Genomic DNA, 15,137 nt, shown 5'->3' on the forward strand with positions numbered 1-15,137 from the left:
GTAGCTGCCTCCACTTTCCGCTGGTACTCCAAGGGCCTCCGTTTGGCCATCCCCATCTCCTTGAGATGCTGATCAACCTGCTGCAACCATGAGGCACGTGGTCAGCCCATTGGCCTCCTCCACTCATGAAGCTCCCTCGCTGAGAGAATCTGGTGAGCAGGATCAGCGACAGGAAAATGAGCCACATGTCCATACAGCCGCAGCTGATTGTCATGGACGAGGCAGGTGACAAATCTCATTTGAGTTTCTCTCAGCAACTGCTCGTTGGACACAAAGTCCGACCAGCGATAGCCAAGGATTCTCCAAAGAGACCTGGTACCAAAGGAATCAAGTCGCCATCTCAGTTCCCTGGTCAGAGTCCAAGTCTCACATCCATAGAACAAGACTGGAAGCACCAAGAACCTGAAAACTCAGACGTTCATCCTCCCACACAGGCACCAGCAGCGCTACACCCCATGTTCCAGTAAATCCATGACTCCCCTGGCCCGACCCAGACGTCTATTGACCTCTGGCTCACAGCCAGCAGACACATGAGTATCACTACAAAGGTAAGTGAATCTCTCAGTGACCTCAACATCCTCACTGCAAACAGGTGCAGACAAGATAGCAGCATCCAAGATGTCAGTAAAATCTTGGATCTTAGTTTTGACACAGAAAACTCGCAATCCCAGTGGCTCAGTCTCCTCATTCAGCATCTCGAGGGCCCCAAAAGGATATCTAGAGTCTCCGCAAAGATGACTGCATCATCTGTGAAATCAAGTTCAGAGATTTTGACATCTCCAAACGATGCACCGCAGCTTGATATCTCCAACATCCTCTCCAGAATGCAGTCCATACAAGTGCTGAAAAGTGTGGGGGGGGGGCAGTCCACACCTCTGACAAACTCCAGTAACAACTGGAAATAAGTCAGAGATGGTATCACCACATCTCACAGCACTCTCAGCATCAGAGTATAGTTCAGACATCAGGTTGATCCGTTTTGGTTGCACCCCAGGAAGACCAAGAATCCTCCAGAGGGCATCCCGAGTCACTGAATTAAACGCTTTGCAGAGTTCAACATAGGCTGCAAGCAGCCCCTACCAAAACTCTCATCTGCGTTCGGTGAGGACCCGAAGAGCAAGGTTCCGGTCATCGTTGACCTTTTTGGTGCAAAGCCTGACTGCTCTGGGCGCTGGTGCTCAATCAGATGGCGGCGAACCAGATCAAGAATTATCTCAGCAAACACCTTGCCCGGCACTGACAGCAGCATCACCCCTCCGTAGTTATTGCAGTCCTAGCGATCACCCTTCCCTTTCCTGAGAGGGACAACAAGGCCTCTCTTCCAATCAGTTGGGATGATGCCTGTGTTCCAGGCAGAGCACAGAACTGCATGCAATGACAAGAGCACAGCATTTCCACCAGCCTTGAGAAGTTCGGCATGGATGCCATCGATCCCAGGAGCTTTACACCATTTCAACTGGTTCACTACAGCCTGTGTTTCCACAAACGAAGGTGCACCACAGTTGTTTGGAGGTTCAGCAACAGGGATAGTAACACCCCTGACATCCAACTCGACAGCTGGAGGATCAGCCTGGTACAGCTGCTCAAAGTAACCGGCCCAGCGGGACTTCACTTCGGGTCCTCTATCAAGTGCCAACCACCCTCTGCTCGAACTACAGTACATTGAGTGACGGGCTTGGAGGAATTCAATGCGTGAATTCCCCTGTAAGCAGGACGAGAATTACTTGACCACAGGTGATGCTCTACCCCCTCACATATTCCTCGCACAAAGGCCTCCTTGTCCACCTCAGTAAGCGTAGAGTTTTACGCCTCAACCCCTTGAACAGCTCAGGTCTGCCATCAAGCCTGGCTTTGCGACTCTGGTCAATGGTATCCAGTGTCCATCGAGGGACAAAATTCTTCTTCGCCCCATGGTGAGTTCCAAAACATCCACCAGCAACATCAAGGATGGTGGGCCTGAACGTACTCCCCGACTCTTCAGGATGCCCCAAAGCACCCAGACCCCCCCCTATCCCCACTCCACCTGTTTGCAAACTCCTCAGCTACTCTCTCATCCTTGAGCTTGCCAACATCCATCCTACGCTGGGATTGTACCATTCTCCCTGATTGAAGCTACAATTTCAGAGTTGCTACCACAAGCCTATGGTCGGTATTGAGGCACTGAGCACTCCGGTAGACCCTGCAGTTCTGGATCATCCTCTCATGACCATCAAGGAGCACATGGTCTTTCTCCTTTGCCACATCGCCAGCATCAGAATACAAAGTCCAGCGATGAGCCTGTGTGTTCTGAAACCATGAACCAGCCACCCTAAGTCCATGACTTCTTGCAAAGTCAAGGAATTTAGTGCTATTCTGGTTCACAGTTCCAGACCCATGGTGACCAACACATGTCTCATAACCATCCCTATCAGTTCCAGTCGATGCATTGAAATCCCCCAAGATGACAAGCGTATCTCACCTGAGGCACTGATCAACCACAGACTTGAGCGTGGCATAGAATGTGTCCTTCACAGTGAGATCACTCGCCTCAGTCGGAGCATTTCAAGAGACCAGGTAAACGACACCCAAAGAGTGATGAATCCTTAGTCTCATAATACACTCGTTGACCGGTGTTACTTCATCTAGGTGCATGTGCCCCAGTTTAGAATAGGTGCACCGTATCTCTGCGTGTGGTAAGAGGCCATTGAAGGGTTGGCGTCAGGAAGGGCATCCATTAAAATAAAATTAAAACATTTCCTCAAAAAGGGAAGCATCATAGAAGACTGTCATGGGAACCGCAAGGCTAACCCCTGCTCTAGCAGAGAAAAATGGCCTTAAAATGTGTGTGTGTGTGTGTGTGTGTGTGTGTGTGTGTGTGTGTGTGTGTGTGTGTGTGTGTGTGTGTGTGTGTGTGTGTGTGTGTGTGTGTGTGTGTGTGTGTGTGTGTGTGTGTGTGTGTGTGTGTGTCCGGTGTTACTTTAGTTATCATTGGAACCAGCTTATTGGACACATCTACAACAACTCCTTGGGCATGGTACCCATCAGAGCGACCAGTCCATTAGTAGGTGTGACCACCCGCCATGATCTCACCACTATCCAGTCTCCAAACCTCAGAGAGTGCTGCAATACAGATGTTCAAATGCTTGAGCTCAGATGATAACAGAGACAGGTGATCATCGTCTCTTCGGGATAGGACATTCCAGGCACCCACCCGAAGGGACCGCCTCAGGTTAACCAAAGGAGACCGCTGAGGTGTCTGGAGAAAGACACCTCAACATCACTCCGCTACACACCACCACAATCTGACCCAGGAAATTTGCCCTGTGATTTCAATCCTATCATTAAAGATTGGGGGTCCTGAAGGCTTTGCCCCAATCCCATCATCCGGTGAGCTGCCCTGCGAAGGTAACCTGCACAGGAGGTACTCCCACTGAGTGGGTTTTCAGATTTTTTATACTTCGAGAATGTTTTGCAGAATGAAGGGGTTTCCGGTGGCCGGAGTACAAATCCTGCCACCAACCTCCCAATAAGAAGTAACCCAACTGCAGGAGGACGTCCGCAGACACAGTTGGGCACTAGATATGGATAGCCGTTGGCTCACAAGGAGCTCCTCCGCCCTTTGACATGTTTTGTTTTAATCCTGCTGGGTGTCTGTTTGCATACACCCTCCTCACAAGAAAACCTGGTGGGGGAGACGGTTTAGTCACTGACAACCTGATCATGAAACAGGTTAGTACAGGTTTACGTGATAACCTCAGAAAGTCAGATTTGATCTGGCCTGACCTGACAATACCCCGTATTCACCAAGGATCTGGACCCCAGTCACAGATCTAATCTGTCTTGACCTGACAATAAATCTGATGACCTTAAATCATGGTGTGAAATTTTTAAATATGTTTTTAAACCTCAAAACAAACCCCCAAAATTGTTACTCTTTATGTTGCGCACAGATGGAGAAGAAGTCGTCATCCTTGAAATCCGGGGAGTACCAAATGCATGCTTTCCAGGTCTGGTATGAACCCGCTCATACACAGGAGCACAACTGACCTTCAACATGCAATGCATTTTGGCTATGAGAGATTTGAGAAGCGCCCATCACATTACATCTTCCTAAGTTAACTGCAAGTAGTGTCGACATTAAACACCACAAGCAAGCCAAATTCGTAAGTTAGTAACCAACAAAAAAAATTTTTTGAGAGGAATGGTTGGAAAAAATGGAGGGTCGAGGCAGTGTTGTGAAGAAAGGAAAATGTGTATGAATAAAAATAAATAGATCACCAAATATTTGGGAAGAAAAAAAAATTAGGAACCTTTCGCCATCTATAAACAAAAAAAAAAGAAGAGAAATCAGATATTGCAGACCCTCACCAGGACTTGTTTTGTGTGGTGTTTGTGTAGTTTTGTGTGGTGTATTTTGGGGGGCGTTTGAACACCAAGTTGAAGGGCACTCGGTAGAGCGTATAACTCTGCCCCGTAATGCCTGATCCATGAGAACATATCTGGCCCAATACATTTTTGAAATATCATACTATATATCGTTTTTGAGCTCTATCTCTCGATGGTGAAAAATCACTTAAATTCTAGTGGTTGGATTCGGATTCGGATCTTCACCAAAATCTAATCAGTTCGTCCTTGTCACACACCGAACCTGTCCACAAACAAACAGACAAACAAAGACAGAAAGGGGTGAAAACACAACCTCCTTCTCCTTTGGTGGTGGAGGTAATGAGACCAAATTAGAACTGCCACTTTATAACTGCTGGCAGTGATGACTGGGTACAAAGACGTCCTGCTTTGATTGGATACTTGACCCTGATCCATGGCGTTTTTTTTAATTCTTATTACCTTCGCAAACTTTGTTGCGAAGGTTATGTTTTGATTGCTGTGTATTTATTTATTTATTTGTGAATATGTGTTTGTTTGTTTGTTTGTATGTTATTCCCATAACTCCAAAAGTATTGAACTGAATCGCAGCAAATTTGGTGGGATGATTGGTTATTATCCGAGGACCATAAGATTTTGGGAGCGATTGGGTCAAAAGTCAATGTCAAGGTCATGAAAAGGTCAAAATCGTCTTTTTACCATAGCGCGGTCAATTTGTATCCAATTTGCATGCAACTAATGCCAAAATGTTTAGAATTCAATTCCCCATCTTGTGATATCTGACATGACACAATGACGTAATAACCCTTATTAGTGGTTGGGAGTCAAAGGTCAGGGGGGGGGGTCACGACATTGCAAAATGTGCGGTTTTAGTCATAACACGGTCAATTCTTATCCGATTTGCATGAAACCAACACCAAAATGTTGACTGTTCTGTTCCCCACACTCTAATACCAATTACAAAATTAATAGTACAAAGGTCAAGGTCGAGGTCATGAAAAGGTCAAAATCGTCATTTTGCCATAGTGCGGTCGATTATATCCAATTTGCATGCAACCAATGCCAAAATGTTGTGAATTCAATGCCCAATCTTGTGATATACGATATGACACAATGACGTCATTACCTTTGTTAGTGGTTTGGGTCAAAGGTCAGGGGTGTCAACGACCTTTATTATCATAACGCGGTCAATTCTTATACAATTTGCATGCAAGTAGATTCAAAATGTTTAGAATTCAATTCCCTATCCTGTGATGTGTAATATTTGATTTCTTATAATGTGACCAGTTGTCATCAGATTGACTTGACACCGACACCCAAAAAGGTCAGGGAGTTCATACAGAAATTGTACAATATATGTGAATCAGTGTCAAACAGCAGGAAATTTAATGTTTTTAAGCCATCATAACACATATGAGATGGCAGATGTGGTATGGGATTAAATACCCTCACAATCAACGGTTTCTGGGGGGGGGGGTGCAAAATGTAGCGTTGGCGAAGGTATGCGCTCTACAGAGTGCCCGTTCGAGTTCAATTTAATTTAGAATGGGATTAAAATAAATTTAATTTAAATCAAATGGAAGACCAAATAGGTACAGTCCTGCATTGGAGTCATCAGAAGGAACCCAAAGAAGCAAAAAGCAAAGATGAAGCGGACCCTGGATAGGATTCACATTTCAGCTGCTACTCCTCTACCCTCAAACCCATCCAGGCACAGCCAAGTGAACCTTATTCAAAAAAACAAAAACACCTGAAATAACCCAATCAAATAAATTAAATAATTCTGCGTGCCAGACCATGCGTCCAATCAAGTTGAAATCTAGAACATTTATTCCACATTACGACTACATTTTCACATCGATTAATTTTTTTTTATACAGAATTTCACAAAAATCATGTGCAGGAAGAGGCCATTCAGCCCATCATGCCTGCGCCTCACCAATACCAGATTTAATAAATAGTCAAAACCCCTTCCCTTGGTGTGCAGCGCCTTTTTGGCTGCTGCACTGGTACTCATTTCACAGACCTCAGAAGGATGACAGGCTGAGTCAACCCCCTGGTGTTAATTCAGGACCCTATGATTCCAAATCACCACCCTAACCACTAAGCCAACACCAGGTAATTAAAAAAAATTTAAACACCAGGTTAAAATTTTCACATCGAAGTTTCACATCGATTGATTAAGCATTTCCAGAGAAAACATTATTTAATATTTTCTTCAATCCAATATGGCTGCCAAACCATGTGACCTATCAATTATTCCTTTCAAACTTGCACATCCATGGCTTGGGGAACATTTGTGTGAAGTTTCCCCTCGATCTGTCCAGCCATTCTGGAGAAGAAGATTTTTTAATAGGTTTTAGGGTAAATCAAAACGCCTGCCAAACCACGTGACCTACGATGCCATATTGTGAACCTTTTGTTCCTCATGGATAGGCAGTCATACCTGTAAAGTTTCACCTAAATCTGTTCAGCCACTTCAGAGAAGATTTTTGAAGGTTATTTTTTTTTAAAACAATATGGCTGCTGAATCATGTGACCGATGATATCATCATTATTTTTTCTGTGGACCATTTTATCACTCGATGACCCTGAAAATTTTTCATACTGATCAGCTGTAGCATTCTACATGTGCAATTGTGACATCATAAACAAAATCACACTTATTCTCTACAGGGAGCACTTGCCACGTGCCAAGTTTCAATTATTTCCTTGGTGTGGTATCAGAGATATAGAAGTCAAAGGTTTTTCCGTTTTTCCAACATGGCTGCCACACCACGTGGCCCATGACATCATAATTATCATCCCCGTTCTATTCTTGCACATGGCAGCTTGGCTGCCGGGTAGCTATCATTTATTGAAGCGCAGCTGTACCGCTAGGCAACTTAAAGAACTTAAAGTCACTAGGCAACTTAAAGAACAAATAATGAACAAGCAGAAACAAGTAATCAACAAAAACAAACAAACAACACCAAACAACAATGTGTTAAATGTCATGCTTTGCTTTTTGAGGGAAGTTCTCGGTCACATAAATTTGGTGTCGGATGAACAAGTGGAATTTGAATGGAAAGACAAGCATTGATAATTTCCACAATCTGACAAACTGCCAAACTGCCAAAATAAATTGAACATCGAAGTAAATCAAGCTTTAAAAATTATATTATAGGAGATAAGAAAACCAAAAGGGACGATCTTCACATGACGTCACCACAGACTTCCGATTACATGGCTACCAAAAAAGGGGCAGTGCATGGAAATGTTAATTGAATATAAAAAAAAACGCTGCCAAGTTTTGGAAGTCATAGTACTGAATAAACCAAAAATTAAGACTCCTTACCTTATGGAGTTCAAGTGTAATTGTTGATGCCATTTTTCCACCATAAGATTCAGAGAAGATGTAGAATGGGAGTGTCTGCAAGAAAAATGTAACAAAAAGGAGTCTTGTATGATCAAGCAACAATGATGAAATTTTTGAGCCACCTGTCCCACCAGATGCTTAATATCCCTTGATATCCCAATCCCATGTTGACAGCAAGCCCTTTTCCCTTCTCTGACCCTTCCTTTTCCAAAACCTGCATATGGAAGATCAATCTGACAGAAGGAAGAACACAATGCACTGACTGTGTAGCTGTATGAACATGTGGGCACTACAAACAAGTATACTTTGGAAGGACTCCAGAGATGGGGCACTCTTTTTGAGATATCCTACACAAACAAACAAATAAACCAATGTCACCCACAGGGTGACCCGTATCTTGCCAAAAGGTGACCACGTGTGACTTCTTTAAGGTCACACTGAGGTGAACAGAGCTGCTATCCACCAGGAGCGACTCCTTGAGGAATATCTGCCTACGAGAGATTCTGATGAGAATCGTTCTACAGAGTCACCATGAAAAATATGCATTTGCCTCATAACGTCACCAAATGACGTGATAATGTCTCAAGCTTGACATATCTAGAAAGCACTCATCGAGGTGTTCAATTTGAGGTACTAGACGATATGGTTCCTAAAACTTGAAAATTTGACCTTGGGGTCAAATATGTTTGACCTGAGGCGCTAACCATGAAGGTCAATGCCAATCACCACCAAAAATTAATCAGCTGAGCACCAGACCATGAACTATATTCCCATGAAGTTTGAAGACAATCCGATCAAAATTACTCAAAAAATAAGGATTTCGTCGACTCCTCTGATTTGCGACAAAGTGACCTTGACCTTTGACCTTCAAAATTTTATGCGCTGAAAGGGACCTCTATAGGCCTCTGATATGCGAAGTTACAAAAATTTCCAATGATAACTGTGCTCTGCAGAATTTTTTATACGTGATTACAGACAAACAAAAAACAAAAAAAATTAAAAAAAAAACATACAAGCTGATTAACATATATTGCAAAACTTCGTTTTGGCAAGATGAAAACAGACAAACAAAGACAGACAGAGAAAGGGATGAAAACATAACCTCCTTCACCTTGGGTGGCGGAGGTAATGAGGGGACATGCAAATTTATGTATCAGGAATCTTTTCTAATAAGTGTGTGTGTGTGTGTGTGTGTGTGTGTGTGTGTGTGTGTGTGTGTGTGTGTGTGTGTGTGTGTGTGTGTGTGTGTGTGTGTGTCTCCTCCATAACTCCAAAACCATGAAACCTCGCAGCCTGAAATTTTGCATGCATATTAAGAAAACTTCAAGGAAGTGCCTGACTGAATATTGGGTGTTTGGGTTAATTTAAAACACTCCTTTTGAAGATAATTAACAGCCTTATTTAATTATATCCTTTATCAGGTGCCATCCTCAGCCACCTTGTTCTCTGGGGTCTTGAAGCGTATCCTGGATACCTCGCTGGGGTCTGAAGCAGCTATGTTTTTTTTGGCTTGCTCAACCATGCCTTCACTTGGAAATGGCCACAACGATTTCTTAATGATGAAGTTTCTTTCCTCATTTAGATAACCAAATGCCTGTTCATATCTATGAATCACTGGATACATTGCAATGCTTCTAAACGCCAGGAGACTCCAGTCTTCGTGGCTTTATTTCATTTCTGCACATGTCACAACCTTGAGAATGTCTTAAACCAAGCTAAATTACAAAATTTAAGCTCCATAATTGAATTTAGCAGTTCTGACTGCTAAAAAGTATTTCTTTGTCCAATTCGGACATTGCTTGAGTGTTTTTGGGTGCAAGAGTTTATCGCCGGCAATTGGTAATCGCTTGCCAAGCGAGGCATTCCGTTGGAGTGCTTAAGCCACTTGCCGAACACTCTGCAGTCAATAGCGGTGCAGTTTGTGTCCTGATCGGGAGGTATAGTAGCCAGTTGCCATACAAGGTAGAAGTACGTATGCAGCACACACGTGGTACATATGGGTAGATTTGGATGTTTGGAGACTCTCCGTGGCGATGTTTGTCTTTGGGCGGTATTTATAGTATGGCTGGCAGAAAATGTATTTCAGACATTATTTATTTTTCCATCTTCACTTTTATTCTATGCAGAAGCATTTTGATGAGACATTTTGAATCATAATTGACGCTCTACCGCACGTCTGCCTTCCCTCCCCCCACCCCTCCTCACTCTCCCTCCCTCCTCACTCCCCTCTCCCTCTCTCTCCTCTCAACCCCTACCCCCTTTTAGTATTCCAATCAGTGAAGCAACGGGCGGTATTTGCTAGTAATTAATAAATACAACACAAAGCCTAGTGGTTTCTTTTTTGTATACACTGTTGAGACTCGAATGAGAGCTAACGCACAGAACGTGCAAGGGGAGCAGGAGACCAGAGGGGTGGGAGAGGGAAGGAAAAAAAAAAACAGTGTGGAACAGAGGAATGAGATCTGTGGAAGGGAGAGGGATGGGGACTACTGACTACAGGGACTGTGGATGTGTTGTTGGCTTAATAGTTAAGAAAAGTGACAGGCTTAAGATCTTAGGGTCCTGAGTTTGAGTCAGTCATCCCGATAAAATAACACCAGGTGGGTTGACTCAGCCTATCATCTTTCCGAGGTTGGCAAAATGAGTACCAGCTTACTGGGAACAGGGGGCACAGCATCAACGGCACAGAGTATATTGGCCCAAGGAAGCCGGCTGTGAAGCGGGTGAAACATCGCCTGAGACCGGGTCTGCTCTTGCTTATTTCTCAAATTAGGAGAGTGGATCTAGTTTTACTTTTGGTTGGAAGCACCTTATTCTTCTTCTTTAACACACACACACACACACACACACACACACACACACACACACACACACACACACACACACACACACACACACACACACACACACACACACACACACACACACACACACACACACACCAGTACTACCTCAGAGATCGTCAAAATTATGGGGACTTTTCCACCTTCCAAGTATTTTATAAATCTTTGCCAATTCTCCACAATCATTGATTGCATGTATAACAATTTAATATATCCAGGGACTTTACAAATATATAAATAAATAAAACAGTTGAAGCTCCAGCAGGTGCTTATGTTCTCACAGACGAGGTAATGTTTGGGCCAACAGAAGGCTTGTGAAGGACACTTGGTTGCAATAAATAAATAAAAAGCACGGTATCTGTGTGGAAATATTGCTAAATGACAGAATTATTGGTTGCATTCACAGACTATCAGAGAAAGCAAATCCAACGAGCACCTGGCTTCGTTTGCACAATTATCAGTATGGAAAGGAGCTGGGAATTTTAGCATTTGGAAGAAAGTAAACATCTTTTCAGACAGCTGTAATATCTATTTAACACTTTGTTCAGATAACTACACAGCTCCCCCAAGGACATTTCATGTTGTGCTTGCACAAACATGTTGTTCAATACTTACAGCTGACACAAATTACATTCAAGAAAACATTTAATTAACCAGTATTATCTGGAAGGGTAGTTGGGGACTCAAGTCTTCAGCCAATAATAATGAGATGCAGAATGTGCCGACAAAGGGGTCCGTTACAAATAGTGTGCTGCCATCAGCAATGTGAAACGTACCTGAAAATGAGGGTTTGTCTTAAAGAATATTTGTAGCAATGTAATCATGTCTGCACTCAATTCCTCAACATTTGTAGTCAGAGCTTTCTTGTTCGTGACATAACTGTAGCCAGTTCCCACTGGGTTGTCGACAAAGAGCAAGCTCGCTGCCTGCAACTGCACACAATGTGAAACAGAGGATCCTCTCAAAATCACACATAAGAGAAGTCTGCAAACATTAAATTATAGCAGAGTATCGGTATGTCAAATGAACATGGCATCCCATAAATTATATGGCACAAATAGCACTTTGTGACCCAGACATAGTACAATGACCAATTAACATCTCGTCAAAATAAACGACAGAAAAGTGATTCATCGAGCATGTGATTAATCAATTCCACACTATCTCAGGGCTGTGTGAATAAATTGACTGCGTAAGATCCTAATTCATCGAAAATCTATCAGTAGTGAGTGACGCTAGCAGACTAAGAGTAAAAATAAAAAGGTATTATATGTACAACATTCCAAGATATGCAGGGCTCTGAATAGTACTTGGGTACGTGTGAAAGGCAAAATGATTGCTAAAAAACGTAAAAGAACAAACATAAAACATAATAGTTTGCAACAATATTTTGTGCTACACACAAAATAAAATAAATTATTCTTAAGGAACATTGAAAGAAAAAAAAGCAAACCATTGTTACCTCCGCCAATGAAGGTGGATGGAGGTTATGCTTTCACCCTGTCTGTTTGTCTGTGAGCAAGACATCTCAAAAATTGTGGACGAATTTGGACGAAATTTAGTCAAAAGGTTTGGTGGGTGAGAAGGATGAATTGATTCGATTCTGTTGAAGATCTGGATCCGGATACCAGAATTTTAAAAATGATTCTTTACCATTGAGGGATATCGGGCAAAAACGATGTTTCAAAAAGTTGTGGATGAGTTATGACAAAACGAGGTGGAAGAGTTGGTTAGACTGACAAGAACAAGCCCATTCAATGCTGATTCAGGTAGAGATCCAGATCCAGATCCGGCCTATCAATGGGAAACAAAACGTAAACTGTTCAGCCTGGCAGAAGTAGGCACTCTACAGAGTGCAGTTCTCATATTTTCATTTTAAAAATGATTAAACACCAACCACAATAATTGTTGCAATACTATATAGTATGTGTTTAACCATTTTTACACGAAAATACAACAAAGAATGGTATATATTTTGGTACCAAGTAATGGAAACTGAGAAGTAAGCTCTTCAAATCCTCACTGATGGGTTTTGTTTCTGACGTGTTTGTCATTCCCAAAGATCAAATCTGAAAACCATTCATTTGACTCCTTCCAATGAATAACGAAACAATCAAAAAAAATGAATAAATAAATTAATAAACGGGAGCTATTAAATGACAGTGCAGTAGGACTGACTGGACTTGTAAAAACAGCATGAGACGATCCTTTCGGAATTTTTGACCTCGTCATCAACCTGGGTGGCCATCCTAGTCGATTGCAGAGCTCAATGAGACACATAATCTATTTTTATTCCTCAAATATATATATATATATATATATATATATATATATATATATATATATATATATATATATATTGTTGCGAATTCGCGCCTGCCGGCGTGCGATCGGCCTCGTGACTCGAATCGCAGCACGTCGCCCACCGGACAGACAATTCTGTTGTGACCCTCTCGGACTAACGCCAGGAGCGAGTCACGGGTGAGCCTTTCGGCCTCACCACGATCGTGCCAATCGGCCACCCGTGCGGGATAGGGTTGTTCGCCAAACTCGACCTACCTAAGTACCCACACGGATGGTAGACTGGGCGATCGCACCTCGCCGCAGGTCGACTCCAGACACGGGCCGCTTAAGCGGTCCATTACGTACTATCGGGATAACCGAGCAGTGTTATCGTCGGCCTCGACGGTTCCGATTAATTATCGGGCGTATTAAGCCCACGACGAACCCGTTATGCGAAGCAAGATGGAGATTCAACCAAAGGAAAGGACGCAGCGAAACGGGGAACAATTCAACATGCAAACACTTTATTCACACCGACACAGAGCACACATATAGCAATTAAAACAATTATGCACAAAGAGCAAATGTAATACGAAAAACAATAAATCAACGTCGACGCAGAGCTACAACGGACTAAGACCGACACACGGCAACACTTAACAGTTTAATTCACCAGACTGGCGCCACACACACACGTTTACACAGAACCCAAAAGAAATAGAAGTCACGACTTCCCTGAGCGTGTTGAGTCCCTCTCAGAAGTCCGTCGACGGGGTCCCGCCTGGCCGCGACTCCGTGCCCGAGCGTGGTAGGCGAGTCCTCTCCTGAGTGCCTTGCGCCTGCACGTGTTGGCCACTCGACGCCACGGACCGAGTGTTCGGCGCTATCCCAGCGCGGATAGGGGCGGGGGGGGGGGGAAACGTGGATGGCCAAAGTCGGGAGAGGGGAATGGCGGACGCTCCTTCCTGCCAGTGGGGTCTTACAACTGCCCCACAAAAGACTCGGCCAGCGGCCACCAGGACGAGCGAGCGGGAAGACGAGAGCAACCACGAAGCAAAAGCATCGACAAAACTGCTTCCCCCGTCTCCGACTTTTATATCCTCGGAGCTCCGCCCTGTTGCTCCACCCCGTTCTTTGCTCCACCCCACTTCGAGGCGCTTCGAGAAAGGTCTCGAAGAGGGGCGTTCCTCCTCCCTGGCCGCGTCACACCACTCATCTACCAATCGGGGGCCAGCTGCCCTCCCCTCACACCAAGTGCGGAGAAGAATGGCGCGAAAAGCCCACCGAGCGTCCTCGTTGGATCCTGAAGAGTTGTAGAGTGCTTTCAAGACCACCATTCTTGATGTTGCTAGTAGATATCTTGGAACTCACCATAGGGCAAAGAAGAATTTTGTCTCTCAAAGGACACTGGATACCATTGACCAGAGTCACAGGGCCAGGCTGAATGGCAGAGCAGAGCTGTTCAGGGAGCTGAGGCATAAAACTTTCCATGTACCAAGGGTGGACAAGGAGGCGTATGTGCGAGGAATCTGTGAGGGGGTAGAGCATCACCTGTGGTCAAGTAATTCTCGTCCTGCTTACAGGGGAATTCACGCATTGAACTCCTCCAAGCCCGTCACTCAATGTACTGTAGTTCGAGCAGAGGGTGGTTGGCACTTGACAGAGGACCCGAAGTGAAGTCCCGCTGGGCCGGTTACTTTGAGCAGCTGTACCAGGCTGATCCTCCAGCTGTCGAGTTGGATGTCAGGGGTGTTACTATCCCTGTTGCTGAACCTCCAAACAACTGTGGTGCACCTTCGTTTGTGGAAACACAGGCTGTAGTGAACCGGTTGAAATGGTGTAAAGCTCCTGGGATCGATGGCATCCATGCCAAACTTCTCAAGGCTGGTGGAAATGCTCTACTTGTGTCGTTGCATGCAGTTCTGTGCTCTGCCTGGAACACAGGCATCATCCCAACTGACTGGAAGAGGGGCCTTGCTGTTCCTCTCTGGAAAAGGAAAGGTAATCACCAAGACTGTAACAACTACCGAGGGGTGATGCTGCTCTCAGTGCTGGGCAAGGTCTTTACTTGGATAATTCTTGATAGGGTTCACCAACATCTGCTTGAGCACCAGCGTCCAGCGAAGTCAGGCTTTACACCAGAGGTCAATGATCAACCGTATTCTTGCTCTTCGGGTCCTCACCGAACGCAGACTAGAGTTTCTGCAGTGGCTGCTTCCAGCCTATGTTAATCTCTGCAAAGCGTTTGATTCAGTGAATCGGCATGCCCTCTGGAGGATTCTAGGTCTTCG

General features: G+C 44.3%; 1 protein-coding gene across 1 annotated transcript in view; it reads right to left on the reverse strand.

Moving 5' to 3' along the window:
- The window catches only part of SCPEP1 (serine carboxypeptidase 1), a 38,969-nt gene that overhangs the window by 18,182 nt on the left and 5,650 nt on the right, over positions 1 to 15,137 (reverse strand). Inside the window, exons 4-5 of the mRNA XM_085892079.1 lie at positions 11,340 to 11,495; positions 7,700 to 7,774 (exon numbers count right to left, since the gene is read on the reverse strand). Coding sequence (XP_085748205.1) covers positions 7,700 to 7,774; positions 11,340 to 11,495 — 231 coding nt within the window. The remainder of the gene's footprint in view (positions 1 to 7,699; positions 7,775 to 11,339; positions 11,496 to 15,137) is intronic.

The sequence above is a fragment of the Eptatretus burgeri genome, chromosome 8, assembly GCF_056783735.1.
Source record: "Eptatretus burgeri isolate ZD-2024b chromosome 8, Ebu_testis_v1, whole genome shotgun sequence".
In the NCBI taxonomy this organism is placed as follows: Eukaryota; Metazoa; Chordata; class Myxini; order Myxiniformes; family Myxinidae; genus Eptatretus; species Eptatretus burgeri.